The sequence below is a fragment of the Macaca nemestrina genome, chromosome 20 (assembly GCF_043159975.1).
Source record: "Macaca nemestrina isolate mMacNem1 chromosome 20, mMacNem.hap1, whole genome shotgun sequence".
Taxonomy (NCBI): Eukaryota; Metazoa; Chordata; class Mammalia; order Primates; family Cercopithecidae; genus Macaca; species Macaca nemestrina.
Window position 1 is genome coordinate 55,521,016 of NC_092144.1, and position 22,026 is coordinate 55,543,041.

The 22,026-nt window shown below is 51.6% G+C and overlaps 1 protein-coding gene across 1 annotated transcript in view; it reads left to right on the forward strand.

The window, feature by feature from the left end:
* Positions 1-21,705, forward strand: part of LOC105478541 (microtubule affinity regulating kinase 4) — a 54,476-nt gene extending 32,771 nt beyond the window's left edge. Inside the window, 6 exon segments of the mRNA XM_011735944.3 lie at positions 4,922-5,139; positions 12,445-12,548; positions 16,071-16,349; positions 18,117-18,161; positions 20,390-20,423; positions 20,425-21,705. Of these exon segments, the coding sequence (XP_011734246.2) occupies positions 4,922-5,139; positions 12,445-12,548; positions 16,071-16,349; positions 18,117-18,161; positions 20,390-20,423; positions 20,425-20,727 (983 nt within the window). The 3' untranslated portion in view covers positions 20,728-21,705.
* Positions 21,706-22,026: the final 321 nt, after the last annotated feature.

The window sequence follows — 22,026 nt, forward strand, 5'->3', positions numbered from 1 at the left end:
TTAGGAGGCCAAGGTGGGCGGATCACGAGGTCAGGAGTTCAAGACCAGCCTGGCCAAGATGGTGAAACCCCATCTCTACTAAAAATACAAAAAAAGCCAGGTATGGTGGTGGGCACCTGTAGTCCCAGCTAGTTGGGAGACTGAGGCAGAGAATTGCTTGAACCTGGCAGGTGGAGGTTGCAGTGAGCCAAGATCATGCCACTGCACTCCAGCCTGGGCCACAAAGCGAGACTCTGTCCCCTTGCCCCCCGAGAAATTAAAAATTAGGTGTGGTAGTGTACACCTGTGGTCCCAGCTACTTGGAAGGCTGAGGTAGGAAGACCACTTGAACCTAGGAGATCGAGGTCATGGTGAGCCGTGATCGCGCCATTGCACTCCAGCCTGGGTGACAGAGCGAGACCTCACCTCAAAAAGTAAATTAAAAAGTGCACAATTCAATGGCTTTAACATATTTACAGAATTGTACATCTATAATGATGAGTGATTTCAGAACATTTTCATTACCCCAAAAAAGAAAATTCACAACCTTTAGCAGTCACCTTTCAGGCTGGGCGCGGTGGCTCATGCCTGTAATCCTAGCACTTTGGGAGGCTAAGGCAGTCAGATCACCTGAGCGCAGGAGTTCAAGACCACTGGGCAACATGGTGAAACCCTGTCTCCACAATGAAATACAAAAATTAACCAGGCGTGGTGGCAGGCACCTGTAATCCCAGATACTCAGGAGGCTGAGGCAGGAGAATTGCTTGAACCCAGGAGGCAGTGGTTACAGTGAGCCGAGATCCTGCCACTACACTCTAGCCTGGGCGATAAGAGTGAGACTTCTTCGCCGGGCGCGGTGGCTCAAGCCTGTAATCCCAGCACTTTGGGAGGCCGAGGCGGGCGGATCACGAGGTCAGGAGATCGAGACCATCCTGGCTAACACGGTGAAACCCCGTCTCTACTAAAAATACAAAAAAAAAAACTAGCCGGGCGCGGTGGCGGGCGCCTGTAGTCCCAGCTACTCGGGAGGCTGAGGCAGGAGAATGGCGTAAACCCGGGAGGCGGAGCTTGCAGTGAGCTGAGATCCGGCCACTGCGCTCCAGCCCGGGTGTCAGCTACTAATCTACTTTCTGTGTCTATGAATCTGGCTATTCTAGATGTTTCAGGTAAATGGAATTATACGATGTGTGGCCTTCAGTAACTGGCTTCTTTCATTTAGCAGAAATTTTTCAAAGTTCATCCATGATATGGGTATCAGCACTTCATTCCTTTTCATTGCCAAGTAATATTCCATTGCATAGATAGACCACATTTTGTTTATTCATTCATGAGCATGTGGATTGCCTCCACTTTTTGGCTCTTGTGAATGACGCGCTGTGAACATTTGTGTCCATGTTTTCATGTGGCTGTGTTTTGCCGTCATTTCTCTTGGGTACATATCTGAGAGCGGAATTGCTGAGTCATCTGGTAATCCTGTGTTTAATAGTTTGAGGAACTTCCAGAGTGTTTTCCAACTCTCTGTTCTTTTTACAGCCCTGCTTGTCTGCAGGGGTGAAGTTTTTACTCTGGGTCAGGCACTGGGGTGTCTGCTTGTCTGATCTTTTTTTTTCTGTCCCTTACATATTTCACCTTATCTTTTTCTAGATCTCTCAGCTCCTAGATTTCTTTTGTTTGTTTGTTTTTTTGAGACAGAGTCTCGCTCTGTTGCCCAGGCTGGAGTGCCATGGCACAATGTTGGCTCACTGAAACTTCAGTCTCCCAGGTTCAAACGATTCTCCTGCTTCAGGCTCCTGAGTAGCTGGGATTACAAGCGCAGGCCACCTCGCCCAGCTAATTTTGTATTTTTAGTAGAGACGGTGTCACCATGTTGGCCTGGCTGGTCTTGAACTCCTGACCTGAGGTGGTCTGCCCGCCTCAGCTTCCCAAAGTGCTGGGAATACAGGCGTGAGCCACTGTGCCCGGCCGCTCCTAGATTTCTTACATCTCAGTTTTAGAATCCAGCCCAGGGCTGAGTGCAGTGGCTCACACCTGTAATCCCAGCACTTTGGGAGGCTGAAGTTGGTGGATCACTTGAGCTCACAAGTTCGAGACCAGCCTGGGCAACATGACGAAACCTCATCTCTACAAAAAAATACAAAAATTAGGCCGGGCGCAGTGGCTCATGCCTGTAATCCCAGCACTTTGGGAGGCTGACCTGGGTGGATCACCTGAGGTCAGCAGTTTGAGACCAGCCTGGCCAACATGGTGAAACCCTGTCTCTTCTAAAAGTATCAAAATTAGCCAGGCGTGGTGGTGGGTGCCTGTAATCTCAGCTACTTGGGAGGCTGAGGCAGGAGAATTGCTAGAACCTGGGAGGTGGAGGTTGCAGTGAGCCGAGATCGTGCCATTGCACTTCAGCCCGGGCGACAACAGAGAGACTCCATCTCAAAAACAAAACAAAACAATTAGCTGGGCATGGTGGTGTGCACCTGTAATCCCAGCTACTTGAGAGGCTGAGGTGGAAGGATGGTTTGAGCCTGGGAGACTGAGGTTGCAGTGAGTCCAGATCATGCCACTGCACTCCAGCCTGGGTGATAGAGCTAAACTGTATCTCAGGAAAAAAAAAAAAATCTACCCCAAGTGTTAGCTAGAATCTCCTTGGTCCACTCATCAGGATCAGGATGGAGCTCTGATACTGAGTCCAGTTGGGATTAATCCACTGTAACAGGGGCACAGGAAGACACATGGCACAAAGTGGCTGCTGAGAGCCTGTGCTCTGGCCTCCCCTCCACACTGAAGTAAGGGAGGAGAGAGGTGTCAGCATGAGCCCCACACGGGAAGTGGTGCTTCTGCCCTACCTCCACCATTGCTGGATGGTCAAACCATTCCCTGCCCCTGTGTCTTGTCTTCCCCACCTGTGAAATGACAGGGTGTGCCCAGAAAGTTCCTAAGGAGCTTGTGAGTTCGGTATCATATGGTTAGAACATGGTAACCTTCAGAACTCCCCACACTGAGACCTGAGTTCTAGGGATTCTCAGGAGAGGGATTGCTGGCAGCTGCCAGGTATCTGTCATTGTCATTGTAGAGCTCTCAGCTTGTGGCTCTGGGATTTTTGAGCATGTATCGCTCCTAAGGATCTAACATGCAGATGTTCTGACTCTCTCAAGTTTGAGATCACTTTGCACCCTTGGGTTCTAAAACAGTAGATTCCTAAGATGTTTCAAGGGACCAGAATTATTTTGTGTTGCTTTTGAAATTGTACATACAATCACATCCTTGAAAATGTGTTAGTTTGGAAAGGATAGACAGTGAAAAAGTCTTCATCCAGCACATATCCCCGGCTCACAGTTTCTCAAATACAGCGACTGTTAGAGTTTTTTTTTTGTTGTTTTTGTTTTTGTTTTGTTTTTTGACAGGGTCTCGCTCTGTCACCCAGGCTGGAGTGCAGTGGGGTGATCTCGGCTCACTGCAACCTCCGTCTCCCGGGTTCAAGTGATTCTCCTGCCTCAGCCTCCCGAGTAGCTGGGATTAGAGGCGCGTGCCACCACATCCAGCTAATTTTGGGGGTTTTTTTTGAGACAGAGTCTTGCTCAGGCGCCCGCCACCACGCCCGGCTAATTTTTTTTTGTATTTTTAGTAGAGACAGGGTTTTACGGTGTTGGCCAGGATGGTCTCGATCTCCTGACCTCGTGATCTGCCCGTCTCGGCCTCTCAAAGTGCTGGGATTACAGGCGTGAGCCACCGCACCCGGCCAATTTTTGTGTTTTTAGTAGAGACGGGGTTTCACCATGTTGGCCAGGATGGTCAATCTCCTGACCTCGTGATCTGCCCACCTCGGCCTCCCAAAGTGCTGGGATTACAGGTATGAGCCACTGTGCCTGGCCCTGTTATGGGTTTTATATGAATTCTTTTGGAGAGATTTTATTCATAAACAAACATGTAAAGAGATAGATATGAGGCCTGGCGTGGTGGCTCACACCTATAATCCCAGCACTTTGGGAGGCCAAGTTGGGAGGATCATTGGAGTCCAGGAGTTCAAGACCAGCCTGGACAACATGGCGAAATCCTGTCTCTACAAAAAAAGTACAAAAAATAGTTGGGCATGGTAGTGTGTGCCTATAGTCCCAGCTACTTGGGAGGCTGAAGTGGGAGGATGGCTTGAGCCTAGGAGGCCGAGGTTGCAGCAAGCTGAGGTCACGCCACTGTACTTCAGCTTGGGCAACAGAACGAGATCCTGTCTCAAAAAAAGAAAAAGAAAGAAAGAAGGAAACTGAAGATATATAAAAACAATAAGGAAATTCTCCCCTTTTGAAACAAGTTATAGTCCTTTGGAGATATTCATATATAAGCAAGTAGATAGAGATTATAGATACACACTTTTTTGCTTTTGTAGACAAATGATAACACATTGTTGACTCATCTCTTGTCTTGCCTTTTCTACTTTCTAGTCTATCATGAAGGTCATTCTGTATTGGTGCATAAAATGCTTCCTTATTCTTTTTTATAGCTGCATAATTTTCCACTGTGGAAATACCTTGACTTACGTAGTCATTCCCCCACTAAGGGTCTAATGGCAGGCCGGGTGGGGTGGCACACACCTGTGATTCCAGCTACTTGGGAGACTGAGGCAGGAGAATCGCTTGAGCCTGGGAGGTGGAGGTTGCGATGAGCAGACGTTGCGCCACTGCACTCCAGCCTCGGCGACAGAGCTGGACTTTGTCTCAAAAAAGAAAAAAAGAGAAGGTGCAATGAATGGCCTGTATGTGCATGATGTCATTGATTTGGAGTTTCTAGGTCAGTATATGTGCGTTGGTAATCTTGAGGTAATTTTGACAGATACTGTCAGAATGGCCCACACAGAGATTGCAGCCCACGTGAGGAATTCTTAGGTTCCAACGATCCCCCAGAGTCAGTTCTGGGTTTCCGTGGTGATGCCAGCTCTAAACGGTGCCCCCTCCCCCAGGTGGCCCATCCCCTGCACCCCTGCACCCCAAACGCAGCCCGACGAGCACGGGGGAAGCAGAGCTGAAGGAGGAGCGGCTGCCAGGCCGGAAGGCGAGCTGCAGTGCCGCGGGGAGCGGGAGTCGAGGGCTGCCCCCCTCCAGCCCCATGGTCAGCAGCGCCCACAACCCCAACAAGGCAGAGATCCCAGAGCGGCGGAAGGACAGCACAAGCACCCCCGTGAGTGACCAGGGCTGGGGGGCAGGGCTGGGGGCGCCGCCACCTGTGGCCAGCCTGCGGACACCACCCGAGCCACATTCCTCAGGCCCTGCCTTCATCTCATTCCCCAGGCAGAACTCCTTCTTACCAATTCCTTCTTATACCCATTCATTCATTCAACAAACAACAAACATTTATCGAGAGCCTCTGTTTGCCTGAGCTCAATTTATACACAAACACTTGATGTTCGTGTATAACGTTCTGTGTCAAAGAAGCGAAGAACATACTCTTGGCAGAAAGGATTTAATACAGGAAATTAAGTGCTTTTAAAAATGTGGGAAGGGCCAGGCATGGTGACTCATGCTTGTAATCCTGGCATTTTGGGAAGCCGAGGCAGGAGGATCACTTGAGGCCAGGAGTTTAAGAAACATAGCAACACTCCATCTCTACTAAAAATCAAAAAAATTAGCCAGGCATTGTGTTATGTGCCTGTGGTCCCAGCTACTCAAAAGACCGGGGTGGGAGAATCACTTGAGCCCGGGAGGTTGAGGCTACAGGGAGGCTGAGGCTACAGGGAGCTGTGATCCTGCCACTGCACTCCATCCTGGGTGACAGAGCAAAACCCTGTCTTAATGAATCAATAAATAAAATATTAATAGTAATTTAAAAAATCAGGCCAGGCGCAGTGGCTCACGCCTATAATCCCAGCACTTTGGGAGGCAGAGGTGGGCGGATCACTTGAGGTCAGGAATTTGAGATCCACTTGGCCAATATGGCGAAACCCCGTCTCTACTAAAAATATGAAAATTAGCCGGGCGTGGTGGCGGGCACCTGTAATCGCAACTACTCGGGAGGCTGAGGCAGGAGAATCGCTTGAATCCAGGGGGCGGAGGCTACAGTGAGCCAAGACTGTACTACTGCACTCTAGAATGGGTGACAGGTGAGACTCCATTAAAAAAAAAAAAAAAAAAAGGCTGGATGCAGTGGCTCACGCCTGTACTCGCAGCACTTTGGAAGGCCGAGGCGGGCGGATCATGAGGTCAGGAGATCGAGACCGTCCTGGCTAACACAGTGAAACTCCATCACTACTAAAAATACAGAAAATTAGCTGGATGTGGTGCATCCACCTATAGTCTCAGCTACTCTGGAGGTTGAGGCAGGAGAATCACTTGAACCCGAGAGGCGGAAGTTGCAGTGAGCCAAGATCACACCACTGCACTCCAGTCTGGGTGACAGAGTGAGACTCTGTCTCAAGAAAAAAAAAAATGTCGTAGGAAGCAGCAGCAGCTTCCCCAGCTCCTCAGCTCTTCCGGCATCTACATTACATTCTGTCCCACTCCCTGCTCCTCTGCTCTGCACATGTTCAGGAGCCGCCCCACGTGGCTGTGCCCTTGGTGTTTCGAGGCTGGTCATGGCAGGTTACTACCAGCCAAGTCCCAGCCTTGACCGGGGTGCACACAGGTATGTGTCTGAGCCAGTTGTGGGCCTAAACTTTTAAAATCATGGTCGGGCGAGGTGGCGGGCGCCTGTAGTCCCAGCTACTCGGGAGGCTGAGGCAGGAGAATGGTGTACATCTGGGAGGCGGAGCTTGCAGTGAGCTGAGATCCGGCCACTGCACTCCAGCCTGGGCGACAGAGCGAGACTCCGTCTCAAAAAAAAAAAAAAAAAAGCATGGTCAGCTGGGCGTGGTGGCTTACACCTGTAATCCCAGCACTTTGGGAGGCCGAGGTGGGCAGATCATGAGGTCAGGAGATGGAGACCATCCTGGCTAACACGGTGAAACCCCGTCTCTACTAAAAATACAAAAAAAATTAGCCTGGCGTGGTGGCGGGCACCTGTAGTCCCAGCTACTCGGGAGGCTGAGGCAGGAGAATGATATGAACCCGGGAGGCAGAGCTTACAGTGAGCCGAGATCACTCCATTACACTCCAGCCTGGCGACAGAGTGAGACTCTTTCAAAAAAAAAAAAAAAAAAAAGCATGGGTTACCACCCACACAGACACAAAATACTTATAGTTATCTTATTTTTACCATAAGATTTTGCTCTTTAACAAATAAGTTGACCGGGTGTGGTGGCTCATGCCTGTAATCCCAGCACTTTGAGAGGCTGAGGTGGGTGGATTACTTGAGCTCAGGAGTTCGAGACCAACCTGTGCAAAATGGTGACACCTCTTCTCTACAAAAAATACAAAAATTAGTCCGGTGTGGTGGTGGCACGTGCCGGTAGTCCCAGCTACATGGGAGGCTGAGGCAGGAGGATCACTTGTGTCCAGGAGGCGAAGGTTGCAGTGAGCCAAAATTGCGCCACTGCACTCCAGCCTGGGCGACAGAGGGAAACCTTGTCTCAAACAAACAAACAAAAAAATAAGTTTTTAAATACTAATTTTTCTTGTACATACTTGAGAACATTCATCTTTTTAATTTCTTCTTAGTGCTCTTGGTGCCCCTGGGTACTTCCATTTTATTTTGGTTCTAAACACCCAAGGCAAACCAAGGTCTCACTGCACGGCTGTTTGCGGGGTAGGGGTGTTTCTGCGGAGGTCCTGACCATCAGGAGGAACCCAGCCGTGGTGGCTGGTGGTGTCTGGCTGTTACCAGCGTTTACCAGCCTTGACTGGCTGACCGATTGTGACTGGCCTTCACTGGCAATGCCTGCCAGGGCCCTACTGAAGCTTTTACTGCAAGTGTCCGCCTGTTACCAGTGGCAGCCAGCTGTGGCCGGCTTTAACCAGCCTTTACTGGCAGTGTCCAGCCATGACCAGTATTAACCAGCAGCAACTGGCTGTGACCGGCTTTGACCAGCCTTGACTGGCCGTGACCACCCTTGGCCAATGGTATCTGGCTGTGACCAGTGGTGTCTGGCCATTGCCACTCATGACCAGCTTTAACTGTCCCTGACTGTTGGTGTCTGACTATGACCAGCCTTAACTTGCTGTGATAGGCTTTGACCAGCAGTGTCAGGCCATGACCAGCGGTAGCCAGCAGTGACTGGCAGTGACCGGCTGTGTTTGGTTTGACCAGCTGTGACCCTGCCGCCACCTGTGAGGACTGCTAGTCCGTGTTGAGGGCCCTGAACTCCAGGGCTGTGCAGAGCCCGGGGTCAGTACAGGGAGGGGAGTGGAATGTTGTGAGGGGACCCTGTGGGGATGGGGCAGGAGAGGGTGACCCTGAGGACAGCTCACTGGCCACCTTATACCAGAAGGGCCTTAGGGAAACAGATCTTGAGGGCATCAACTCGACTTCAGGCAGGTGGTACAGGAGGGAGGCGGGGATGCCTGTGTGTCCTGAGTATTCCGGATCAGTACAAATTCACGCCCCTTGGCTCCTCCCCAGCCCCGAGACCTGGAGCTCCACTTGGCAGCCTCTGAGGCCCATGTGTCAGAGAGTGATCCACAGCCCAGAGAATGGGTGGGAGCCGCAGGGCCAGAGAAGGAGAGGATGAGGTGGGAGTGTGGTTAAAGAAAAAAGAAAAAATTGTAGGAAGGACTGGAGGAGCGGACAGTGGGCGGGGCGGACAGTGGGCGGGATTTGCAGGAACAACAGTCCCAACCACACCGCAGAACTGACCCACCAAGGGAGCTGCTGCTTCTGAGGCTGCCCCAGCACTGGTAAATTCAAGAGTGCACTGTTAGGCCGGGCATGGTGGCTTATGCCTGTAAGCCCAACACTTTGGGGGCTGAGGCAGTGGATCACTTGAGGTCAGGAGTTCAAGACCAGCCCGGCCAACATGGCAAAAATCCCGTCTGTACTAAAAATACAAAAATTAGCCTGGCGTGGTGCACACCTGTAATCTCAGCTACTTGGGAGGCTGAGGCAGGAGAATTGCCTGAACCTAGGAGGCGGAGGTTACAGTGAGCTGAGATTGCGCCACTACACTTCAACCTGGGTGACAGGGCGAGACTCTGTCTTAAAAAAAAAAAAAAAAGGGGCCGGGCGCGGTGGCTCAAGCCTGTAATCCCAGCACTTTGGGAGGCCGAGACGGGCGGATCACGAGGTCAGGAGATCGACACCATCCTGGCTAACACGGTGAAACCCCGTCTCTACTAAAAAATACAAAAAACTAGCCGGGCGAGGCGGCGGGCGCCTGTAGTCCCAGCTACTCGGGAGGCTGAGGCAGGAGAATGGCGTGAACCCGGGAGGCAGAGCTTGCAGTGAGCTGAGATCCGGCCACTGCACTCCAGCCTGGGTGACAGAGTAAGACTCCGTCTCAAAAAAAAAAAAAAAAAAAAAGGCTGGGCGCGGTAATCCCAGCACTTTGGGAGGCCGAGGCAGGCAGATCACAAGGTCAGGAGATCAATCAAGACCACGGTGAAACCCCGTCTCTACTAAAAATACAAATAATTAGCCTGGCGCAGTGGCGGGCGCCTGTAGTCCCAGCTACTCAGGAGGCTAAGGCAGGAGAATGGCGTGATCCCAGGAGGCCAAGCCTGCAGTGAGCCGAGATCGTGCCACTGCACTCCAGCCGGGGGACAGAGCGAGACTCCGTCTCAAAAAAAAAAAAAAAAGGCACATTGACATGGCTGTAACCCAAGACTCAAAAACCTCATCCTCCATCAGTCAAAAGAGCTTATTGATGCCTAGAGGGCTGAACAACTGGCAATGGGGCCCTGCTGAAGCAAAGACCTTCATCTCATAGCCTTGCCTGTGTGAGCTGAAGTCAAAGTAGGCAGGACAGCAGCTGCTGCCCCATTTACACCTTCCAAATCTTCGTGAATGCAAAGATTGGCGGAACCCAACTTGTATGCAGAACCTGAGCTGCAAAGGACTCTGGGAAATGTAGTACTTGCCTTTCCTGCATCTGAGTTCCCAAGAACAGCATAGTATGAAAATATCCTCAATATAGGAACAGGAGAGTGGAGGCAGCTGGACATGGTGGCACACACATGTAGTCCCAGCTATTGGGAGGCTGAAGTGGGAGGATTGCTTGAGGCCAGGAATTTGAGACCAGCCTGGGCAACATGGTGAGATCCTCTCTCTTAAAAAAGAGAAAAAGGGTGGAGGCAGTTTGAGAAAGTGGCCAAGATTCTGAAGCCACGTAGAGTTTGAATTACATTAATGAGCCGTGTGACCTTGGGCAAATAACTTCATCTCTCTGAGCTTTAGTATCTCACTCTGTGAAATGGGCTCATTAGAGAACCTGGGTCATTGTGAGGATCTTGTAAGATCTCAAACATGAGGTACTTCACATACTGGCACAGTAAGCACTCAGTGAATGAGAGCTATTGTTATTGCTAAATGAAACCCACACCTTAAGAAGGTAAAAAAAAAAAAAAAAAAAGAAAAGAAAATAAACCTCAAAGAAAGTAGAAGGGACCAGAAGTGGTGGCTCACGCCTATAATCCCAGCACTTCGGGAGGCTGAGGCAGGAGGATTGCTTGAACCCAGGAGTTGAAGACCAGCCTGGGCAACACAGACCCTGTCTCTGCCAAAAATAAAAATTAGCTAAGTGTTGTGACACATGCCTGAGGTTCTAGCTACTTGGGAGGCTGCAGTGAGCCATGATCATACCACTGCACTCCAGCCTAGGCATCAGAACAAGACCCCATCTCAAAAAAAGAAGGGAGGAGGCATTAAAGAGAATAAATCAGTGAAGGAGAAGGAAGAGGTACAATAAAGCAACAAAACCTAAAGTTGGTTTTTTGAAAAGATTAATAAAATCAGTCTGGGCGCAGTGGCTCATACCTGTAATCCCAGCACTTTGAGAGGCTGAGGCGGGTGGATTACTTGAGGTCAGGAGTTTGAGACCAGCCTGGCCAGCATGGTGAAACCCTGTGTCTTCCAAAAATACAAAAAATTAGCTGGTCGTGGTGGCGCACGCCTGTAATCCCAGCTACTTGGGAGGCTAAGGCAGAAGAATCACTTGAACCTGGGAGGTGGATGTTGCAGTGAGCCGAGATCATGCCATTGCACTCCAGCCTGGGCAAAAACAGTGAAACTCTGTCCTAAATAAATAAATAAATAAAATCCAATGGATCCCTGGTAAAAATCAATTAAGGAAAAAAGACAGCAAACATGAATTACCAGTATCCAAAATGAAAAGGGGAACTTTGTTCTAACATTGACAGATAGTAAGATGATATTAGGAACTACTTTATGCCAATAAATGTAACAGCTTAGATGAAATGGACACATTACTTTAAAAACACACTGTATCAAAACTGACACAGGAAGAAATAGAAAACCTGAACAGTCTTTTATTCTTGTTAAAGAAATTGAATTCGTAACTGAAAACCTTCCCCATAAAGAAAATTTCCAGCTGTGATGACTCCCACCAGTGGAATTCTTCCAAACACTTAAGAAATAACACTAACCTTACACAAACTTCCAGAGAATAGAAAAAGAGAGCTCTCTGCCTTTTTTTTTTTTTTTTTGAGATGGAGTCTCGCTGTGTCTCCCAGGCTGGAGTGCAGTGGCGTGATCTCGGCTCACTGCAAGCTCCGCCTCCCGGGTTCACACCATTCTCCCGCCTCAGCCTCCCAAGTAGCTGAGACTACAGGCGCCCGCCACCACGCCTGGCCTAGTTTTTTGTATTTTTAGTAGAGACGGGGTTTCACCATGTTAGCCAGGATAGTCTTGATCTCCTGACCTCGTGATCCACCCGCCTCGGCCTCCCAAAGTGCTGGGATTACAGGCTTGAGCCACCGCGCCCGGCCAAGCTCTCTGCCTAACATGTTTATGAGGCAGCGTAATCCTGATATTCCCTATGTTCCCAGAGCTCACAGCCCAGTATGGGATGGGGACATATATGAGAACAGACATTGATAGCGCAGTGATTGAAGCTGCAGTGGGGAGCCCAGGGACCTGTGGGAACCCAAAGGAGGCACGTGACTCAGCCTGGGGCCGGGGGTGGTGGTAGATTATGAACTGACACCTGAAAGATATGTAGGAGTGAGTCAGGGGAAAAGGTAGGAGGAATGTTCTAACAGGTGAGACAGCCAGTGCAAAGGCTAGGCAGAGTGACAGAATGTGGCATGAATAAGTACGTTAGCAAACGTTTGGTGTGGCTGGGCCGGACCTTGAGAAGGTGGGCATTGCTGGGAGAAGAGCGATGGACAAGGATGCCCCCTGGAAACCTTCCCTGCCTCGTTTTCCCTCAGTGTCGCCCTCTTCTCCGGGCTCCAGGGGTCTCCCTTGACTCAGCCTAGGTGGTTGGGATTCTCATGAGCCTTTCACGTCTTTGAGACCTTTGACCATCTCCTACTCACCCTGGCTTCCCACACGAGCCCCTGACTCATTCGTCGATGGGGAGGGCAGACAAGGGAAGAGGGTGGAGCTCAGGGGCGTGTCTTCACCCCCTCACTCCCTTCCTGGCCGTGTCTCCTGCAGAACAACCTCCCTCCCAGCATGATGACCCGCAGAAACACCTACGTTTGCACAGAACGCCCGGGGGCTGAGCGCCCGTCACTGTTGCCAAATGGGAAAGAAAACAGGTATGGAGGGGGCAGCAACAGGGTGAGGGGTGGGAAGTAGGGGGTAGGTAAATAGGACCTCCCTGGATCTGAGATGGTAGGCGTTGGAGGCTGGTGCCATGGGGACCGGGGCCCAGAGAGGGAGTATATCTGCCCTGCCCTTGGCCATGTGCCCTTGCCATGTACCCCCCTGAAAATCCTCCCCACTTAATTAATTAGTCTTCAGCACCAGGAAAGCAGTTGGCCCTGTTCTCCGCCTACAAGCCTTGGGAACCTGAATTGATTTTTTGAATGATCCATTTTTAGAAGGCGAGAGAAGCCCCAGAATGTCACAGCTTCGGCATCATCTGGTTGGCTGGTTTTCCAGCTTGTTGGCCTGAGTCTGTGAGGTCTCTTCCAGCTGGCAAGGGAGAGAAACCAGTTCAGACTGGCTGGAGCAGAGAGAGGGAAGGGATTGGTTCACATCACAGGTCAAGGCCAGTGAGAGTGGGGCCGGCTCCACAACGAGGACACTGCCACCCACCGGGACAGTAGGGCAGGTTGATGGCCAACACCAGGGCACACTCTGGGATGCACCTGATTAGTGGATGCAGATCTTCCCACTGGGTGTGGGCAGGGGAATGAGGTAGTTAACAGTCACGATTCTGTGAATACTCAGTTCTGAGTTCGAATCTTACCTCTGTGCTCGCACTGCTAGCTGAATGACTGGGTAAATCTCTGAGCCTCTGTTTCCTCCTCCATAAAATGGGCTTGATGCTGTCTGGGCACGGTGGCTTACGCCTGTAATCCCAGCACTTTGGGAGGCCGAGGTGGGCAGATCACCTGAAGTCAGGAGTTCGAGACCAACCTGGCCAACATGGTGAAACCCTGTCTCTACTAAAAATACAAAAATTAGCCAGGAATGGTATCATGCGCATGTAATCCCAGCTACTCAGAAGGCTGAATAAGGCAGGAGAATCGCTTGAACCCAGGAGGCAGAGGTTGCAGTGAGCTGGGATTACGCCACGGCACTCCAGCCTGGGCCACACAGCGAGACTCTGTCTCAAAAAAAAAAAAAAGGTCAGGTGCGGTCTTTTTACACCTGTAATCCCAACACTTTTGGAGGCCGAGACAGGCAGATCACGAGGTCAGGAGATCGAGACCATCCTGGCTAACATGGTGAAACCCCGTCTCTACTAAAAATACAAAAAATTAGCCAGACGTGGTGGTGGGTGCCTGTAGTCCCAGCTACTCAGGAGGCTGAGGCAAGAGAATGGCGTGAACCTGGGAGGTGGAGCTTGCAGTGAGCCTAAATGGCGCCACAGGACTCCAGTCTGGGCGACAGAGCAAGACTCCATCTCAAAAAAAAAAAAAAATGGGCTGATGCTGTCTACTTCCAGGCCCCATTATAGAGATCCAGTAGAGATCAGGTGTGTCCTGTACCTGGCACTGGGTCTGATGCTTAGGAGGCCTTCATTCAGTGACTGAGAGTGCTTTTTCTTGGTGGTTATCAAATAAAAATAATAGTAGTGAACATTCTGAAGCAGCAGCCACATGCCGGGCTTCTATGTCTATCGCCTGGCTCAATGCCCCTAACAACTCTGTGAGGTAGATCCTAATATCTCCATTTTACAGCTGAGGACATAAGGCATAGGGAGGTTAAGTAACTTGTCCAAGGCCACACAGCTGGTAAGTCAAGAAGCAGATTCCAGACTGACTCCAGAATCTATTTGGTTTCTTTTTTTTTTTTTTTTTTTGTTGAGACAGAGTCTCGCTCTGCTGCCCAGGCTGGAGTGCAGTGGGCTCACTGCAAGCTCCGCCTCCCGGGTTCACGCCATTCTCCTGCCTCAGCCTCCCGAGTAGCTGGGACTATAGGCGCCCGCCACCTCGCCCGGCTAGTTTTTTGTATTTTTAAAGTAGAGACGGGGTTTCACCATGTCAGCCAGGATGGTCTCGATCTCCTGACCTCGTGATCCTCCCGTCTCGGCCTCCCAAAGTGCTGGGATTACAGGCTTGAGCCACCGCGCCCGGCCTCCAGAATCTATTTGTAATCACCATAATATATGGCCTTCCAGTTCTGCTCAAGAGACAGTAGAACAGTTAAATTACAGACTCAGACAAAAAAAAAAAATTAAAAATTTAAAATTTAAAAACACAAAAAATAAAAATTATAGACTCAGCTGCTGTAACAAAAACAAAGAGATCCCAGGGTAAAGTAATTTAAATAAAAAGGAGGCTTAGTCCAGAGGGTCCTCCAAGGACCCAGGTAAGTTCTTCCAGCCCCAACATGAGTTTCCAGCTCTGGGACTGAGGCCACTGCACCAGCTGCCATCATTTCCTAATCAGCAAGAAGTGGGGAAAGAGCAGGGGACAAGCAGCAATGCTTTTTAAAGGCGTGACCCGGAGATCGTACAGAGCACTTCTGCTTATATCCCATTGGCTGGAGCATGGTCACATGACTCCATCCCTAACTGCAAGGGAGTCTGGGAAATGTAGACTCTGGCTGGGTGGCCGTGTGCAGTGCTCATACCCTTAGGGGTACCAAGAGCAAAACAGGGAGGATGGATTCTAAGGGAGAAGTAACAGCCTCTGCCACAATCAGGATTCTTCTCTGAGATCCAAGCTGGGCCTGAAGTCCCTGGAAGGATAGAAATTGGAGGTCTGGGCTTGGCGCAGTGGCTCACGCCTGGAATCCCAGCACTTTGGGAGGCCAAGGCGGGTGGATCACCTGAGGTCAGGAGTTTGAGACGAGCCTGGCCAACATGGTGAGACCCCATCTCTACTGAAAATACAAAAATTACCCAGGCGTGGTGCTGCATGCCTATAGTCCCAGCTACTCAGGAGGCTGAGGCAGGAGAATCATTTGAACCCTGGAGGCGGAGGTTGCAGTAGCCAAGATCGCCCCATGGCCCTTCAGCCTAGGTGACAGAGTTAAGACTCTGTCTCAAAAAAAAAAAAAAATTAGCCAGGCATGGTGGCACACACTTGTAATCCCAGCTACTCGGGAGGGTGAGGCAGGAGAATTGAACTCAGAAGATGGAGGTCTGGCCCCTGTTGTCGACTAGGAGGGTCCGAGGGGCTGGAGGAGGGTCCTGGGACAGTGGGACCCCCACTGCTCAAATTATCATAGTGAATACAGGTATCCTTGATCTTTACATCTTTCCCTTTCCTGATTTTAGATGATGGGAGTTCAGATAGCAAAGTGTTTGCCAAGTTGATTTGGTTCCTGGGGTTTTGGGAAATAGCAAGGAAGTCACCCAAAAATTTCTGTGCGTCTATTCAGTTGCTGCGTTTGGAGAGAGGAGAGTTGTGATAGGAGATGGTTTGGAGGGGGTAGAGTTTGAAGAAGGGACAGTTTGAAGGAGGGGTAATAGGAGAGGAGAGTTAGTAAAATAATGCTAGGATTGTATAGTGCACAGCCTGCACAACTGTACATTGCAGCCCTGTCTCTGAGTTCCAGGCTGGTTGCAGTCCCTGGTCTCAGGACAGGATTATGAAGAATCAGAGGGACTGGGGTCCTGGCTTGCCTCAGTCCCCGACCCTGACTTGTCTCTCTGCCCACAGCTCAGGCACCCCACGGGTGCCCCCTGCCTCCCCCTCCAGTCACAGCCTGGCACCCCCATCAGGGGAGCGGAGCCGCCTGGCACGCGGCTCCACCATCCGCAGCACCTTCCACGGTGGCCAGGTCCGGGACCGGCGGGCAGGGGGTGGGGGTGGTGGGGGTGTGCAGAATGGGCCCCCTGCCTCTCCCACGCTGGCCCATGAGGCTGCACCCCTGCCTGCCGGGCGGCCCCGCCCCACCACCAACCTCTTCACCAAGCTGACCTCCAAACTGACCCGAAGGTGAGCTCCGCAGGGATGGCAGAAGCGGGGTGGAGCAGGGTGGGGGGGCTGGTGGGACCTAACCTGTCTTCTACTCTGCTCTGTCTCCTGTACCCGAACATTTCCTCCTCCTCCTCCTTCTCCTTTCCTCCTCCCCTGTCGTCCCTCACCGCCCTCCTCACACTGCAGGGTTACCCTCGATCCCTCTAAACGGCAGAACTCTAACCGCTGTGTTTCGGGCGCCTCTCTGCCCCAGGGATCCAAGATCAGTAAGTCCCGTCCATGCCCTGTTCTCGCTGGCCCTGCCTCCCTGTCTGCATGTCTCACCTGTGTGTGCGGGCATTGGGGAGGGGGCTCTGTGGATATGAGTGGAGTGCAGGGTCAGTACGTGGGGTCTGGTTGTTCATTTACTCACAGAAGCATAGCCTCTGGAGCCAGACTCGGGGGTTCAAATGGCAGTTAGTCAAGGTCTCTGGGCCTCACTTTCCTCTTCTGTAAAATGGGTATAGTAATAACAGTACCTGTCTCCTAGGGTTATTGTAAGAACTAAATGAAGTGATATATGGACTGAGCTTAGAACCTTGCCTTGGAAAGTGTTTTACATGTGTATTAGTTATTAATTGCTATTATTCATTGAGTCCTTACTGTGTGCCTGGCACTGTCCTAGGCCCTGTAGTAGAGGGTGAGCAAAAAGTATAAAACTTCTGCCCTGGCAAAGCCAACATTCTATCAAGGGATCTAGACAAAAAAATAAATCAGTAAAATATACTTATTATATAGACGTCTAGGTAGTGCGAAGTAACGAAGAAGAAAAATAGAATAGAAGCCACATTTGGTGGCTCATGCCTGGAATCACAGCACTTTGGGAAGCTGAGGCGAGTGGATCACTTGAGCCCAGGAGTTCAAGACCAGCCTGGACAACATAGCAAGGTCCTATCTCTACAAAAAATAAATAATTGGCCGGGCATGGCGACTACACCTGTAGTCCCATGGACTTGGGAGGCAGGAGGATCACTTGAACCCAGGAGGTTGAGGCTACTGTGAGCTATGATCATCAGTCTTGGCAACAGAGGAAGACCCTGTCTCTGGAAAAAAAAAAAAAATAGAACAGTTAGGAGAATGAGAGGTGTGGGGAAGGGAGGGGTGCAGCATTAAATGGGCAGGCCTTTGGATGAGGTGGCTCAGGCCAGTAATCCCAGCACTTTGGACGGATCGCTTGAGTCCAGGAGTTTGAGACCAGCCTGGGCAATGTGGCAAAGCCTCATCTCTACCAAAAGAAAAAAAAATTTGTGGCACGCACCTATAGTCCCAGCTACTTCAGGGGCCAAGGCAGGAAGATTGCTTGAACCCAGGAGATTGAGGCTGCAGCCAGCCGAGATCACGCCACTCCTGCATGTCAGAGTAAGACTCTGTCTCAAAAAAAGAAAAAAGGGCAGGTCTCACAAAGGTGTTGTTTGAGCAAAGCATGATTGTATATGTGAGTGTGTGTGTGCGTGTCTCTCTCTTTCTGGCCACTTTTCTATATAAGGGTGTGTCTCTGCCCACTCCCCTCCCTTTCATCTTCCACATTCTTCAGTATCTTTCCTGTGACCTGCACTAACCCATTTCAGAATGAGCCCCATTATGGGGATGGACAGGGAGATCAAATCCTGACTCCGGGCCCTCGCCAGCCAGCCCGGAAGGACTGGGGTTGAGGCAGGGGCTGCTCAGAATCCCAGAGGCAGTGGGTTGGGGGAGGTGGGTTCCCTATGTCCAGATTAGACACTCTGTCCCCCTCCCCTCCCCTAGGGTCGCAGACGAACCTGAGAGAATCGGGGGACCTGAGGTCACAAGGTGAGTGCTTGGGCCTACCCCCGACTGCCACACCAGCCCTTCCCCTCTCCTGCCTCCGCACCTCCTGACACTTACCCCAGGGAATTAGATGGGGCCCCAGTCTCATCCTGCAAGGCCAACTTCCTGAAATGCCCTATGGCCCCCGCCTTCTCTGCCAGCTCCTCTCATTCCCACCCCATCACAAGCACCTTCTCTTGACCATCTTAAACTTCAGCCTCCGACCGGGCGCCGTGGCTCACGGCTGTAATCCCAGCACTTTGGGAGGCCGAGGCAGGCGGATCACCTGAGGTCGGGAGTTCAAGACCAACCTAACATGGAAAAACCCCGTCTTTACTAAAAGTACAAAAAGTAACCGGGCGTGGTGGCGCATGCCTGTAATCCCAACTACTTGGGAGGCTGAGGTAGGAGAATCACTTGAACCCGGGAGGCAGAGATTGCAGTGAGCCGGGATCGTGCCATCACACTTCAGCCTGGGCAGCAAGAGCAAAACTCCGTCTAAAAAAAGAGAAAAAAAAAAGCCTGATCCCATCTACAACTCAACTTCTGGTCAATGCCCCCACCTCCTTTTGCTTCTCATCCAGTCATGGCACAATGTTTGCCGGCACCTCAGGGCCAGCAGGAGGCAAACATTATCTGTACAGACCCAGATCATGAAGATTTTAGGCTTTGAGGGCCAGGCACCCCCTGTCACGCCTGTTCAGTTGTGCCACTGTAGTGCAAAAGCGGTCATATTCAACACAAAACAAATGGATATGGCTGTGTTCCAATGAAACTTGATTTACAAAAGCAGACAGCACCGAAGTTTGCCAAGCCCTGGTTTAGTCTGAGTTCCCGGTTTAGAGACCCAGGTGGAAACCCGAGCCTTGCCAGCAGCTGCAACAAACTGCCAGGGCTGACTCATTGGCTGGGACTAGGTCACATGCTCATTCCTAAGCCAATGTCTGCAGCCAGAGAGGAGAAGTACTCTGGTTGGTCAGACGTGGTCATGTGGTCACCCTAGATCCAAGCACAGAGGTCGGAAGTAGAATGCTCTCATTGGCAGAGCTGAGGCTCGTGCTCTCCCAAGCTGAGGGGTGGCCACACGGAAACACGGGGGGCTAGCCTTGGGCTGCTCATCCAGTGCAGCACTCTTGTACTTCAGGCGGGACATTTCTTTGTTGTGCAGGGCCCTTTCGCACGTTGGAGAATGTTTATCATCCCTGACTTAACCCATCCCCAACCTAGTCAATGCCAACAGTGCTCCCATCCTAAAACATATGACAAAAAGCCCCCAGAGGCCGAACACAAGTGGCTCATGCCTGTAATTCCAACAACTCAGGAGGCCAAGGCAGCAGGATCACTTGAGCCGAGGAGGTCAAGGCTGCAGTGAGCCGTGATTGCACCACTGCACTGCAAGACCCTGTCTCAAAAAAAAAACTAAAAAGTGGCTGGGCACTGTGGCTCGGGCACGGTGGCTCACGCCTGTAATCCCAGCACTTTGGGAGGCCAAGACTGGTGAATCACCTGAGGTCGAGAGTTCGAGACCAGCCTGACCAACATGGAGAAACCGCATCTCTACTAAAAATACAAAAATTAGCCAGGGCCGGGCGTGGTGGCACATGCCTGTAATCCCAACTACTGGGGAGGCTGAGGCAGGAGAATCGCTTGAACCCAGGAGGCGGAGGTTGTGGTGAGCCGAGATTATGCCATTGCACTCCAGTCTGGGTAACAAGAGCAAAACTCCCTCTCAAAAAAAAAAAAAAAAAAAAAAAAAACAAATTTCTCATTCAAACCATGTGGCCAAGCCAGGCTGGTAGGGCCACCCGGATCTGTGCAATCATTCACGTCCCCAGGTTTTTCCATCCCCATTCCCTGGAGCCCTCATGTCATCTTCACAGTTGAGGCTGGCCTGTGCCACTGCTAAGTCCAGCTCCTGGGAGATGCGGGACAGGAGAGCCTGGAGCATGCAGGTTCTCTGAAGGAACTGATGTGGTGGCACACCTCACTTCTGCTCATGTCCCAGAATTTAGAGACAGGCTCACACCTGGCTGCAAGGGAGGCTGGAAAGTGTGGTCTCTAGCTGGGGGGCAGCTCTGTTCCAGTTGAAACTGTCACTGGCATAGCAGGGGAAGAAGTTTTTTGAGGGGACGGCTAGGAATCTGTCCCAAATTGGGAAGAGGTATCCCTTCAGCCCTCCACCACATTCCTCTTCGCTCCCATCTCTGACCCCTGATATCTTCTCGCCTCAGTTGCCATCTACCTTGGGATCAAACGGAAACCGCCCCCCCGGCTGCTCCGATTCCCCTGGAGTGTGAAGCTGACCAGCTCGCGCCCTCCCGAGGCCCTGATGGCAGCTCTGCGCCAGGCCACAGCAGCCGCCCGCTGCCGCTGCCGCCAGCCACAGCCGTTCCTGCTGGCCTGCCTGCACGGGGGTGCGGGCGGGCCCGAGCCCCTGTCCCACTTCGAAGTGGAGGTCTGCCAGCTGCCCCGGCCGGGCTTGCGGGGAGTTCTCTTCCGCCGTGTGGCGGGCACCGCCCTGGCCTTCCGCACCCTCGTCACCCGCATCTCCAACGACCTCGAGCTCTGAGCCACCACGGCCCCAGGGCCCTTCCTCTTCCTCTCCCTTGTCCCCTTCACTTCTAAAGGAGGGGAAGGGGCCAGGGAGGGGAATTCTCCCTTTATCATCACCTCAGTTTCCCTGAATTAGATTTGGGGGCAAAGATTGTCCCCTCTGCTGTTCTCTGGGGCCGCTCAGCACAGAAGAAGGATGAGGGGGCTCAGCGGGGGGAGCTGGCACCTTCCTGGAGCCTCCAGCCAGTCCTGTCCTCCCTCACCCTACCAAGAGGGCACCTGAGGAGACTTTGGGGACAGGGCAGGGGCAGGGAGGGAAACTGAGGAAATCTTCCATTCCTCCCAACAGCTCAAAATTAGGCCTTGGGCAAGGGCAGGGAGAGCTGCTGAGCCTAAAGACTGGAGAATCTGGGGGACTGGGAGTGGGGGTCAGAGAGGCAGATTCCTTCCCCTCCCCTCCCCTCCCGCTCAAACCCCCACTTCCTGCCCCAGGCTGGCGCGGGGCACTTTGTACAAATCCTTGTAAATACCCCACACCCTCCCCTCTGCAAAGGTCTCTTGAGGAGCTGCCGCTGTCACCTACGGTTTTTAAGTTATTACACCCCGACCCTCCTCCTGTCAGCCCCCTCACCTGCAGCCTGTTGCCCAATAAATTTAGGAGAGTCCCCCCCCCCACCCCAGTGCTGACCCTAGAATTTTCCTTCCCTGCCCTCACCTGCAAATGAGTTGAAGAAGAGGTCTGGGAATCCAGGCAGTGGTTTTTCCTTTCAGAGCCTCGGTTTTCTCATCTGCAGAATGGGAGCAGTGGGGGTGGGAAGGTAAGGATGGTCATGGAAGAAGGCAGGATGGAACTCGGCCTCATCCCCGAGGCCCCAGTTCCTACATCGGGCCCCCCATTCATCCACTCACACTCCCAGCCACCATGTTACACTGGACTCTAAGCCACTTCTTACTCCAGTAGTAAATTTATTCAATAAACAATCATTGACCCGTGCCTACTCCATGCCAGGTCCAGTGCTGGACACAGACACACAAAGCCCTGTCTGTGGGAGACATGGATTCTGACACACACACTGGACAGGGGAGTCCAGAAGAGAAAGCGGGCAGGGTGGGGTCACTGGGGAAGATGCTCTAGAGGAATTAATGCTTGAGTGGAGTGTTGAAGGATGAGTAGGAGTTGGCTAGGCATTGAGTTTGCCCTGGGCAAAAGCCCAGAAGTGGGAGTATGTGGTATATCTTCAGAGAACTGGGTAATTTCAGTGTGGCTACTGTGTTGGGCATGGATGGAGAATTAACAAGAGAAATGCTGTATTAG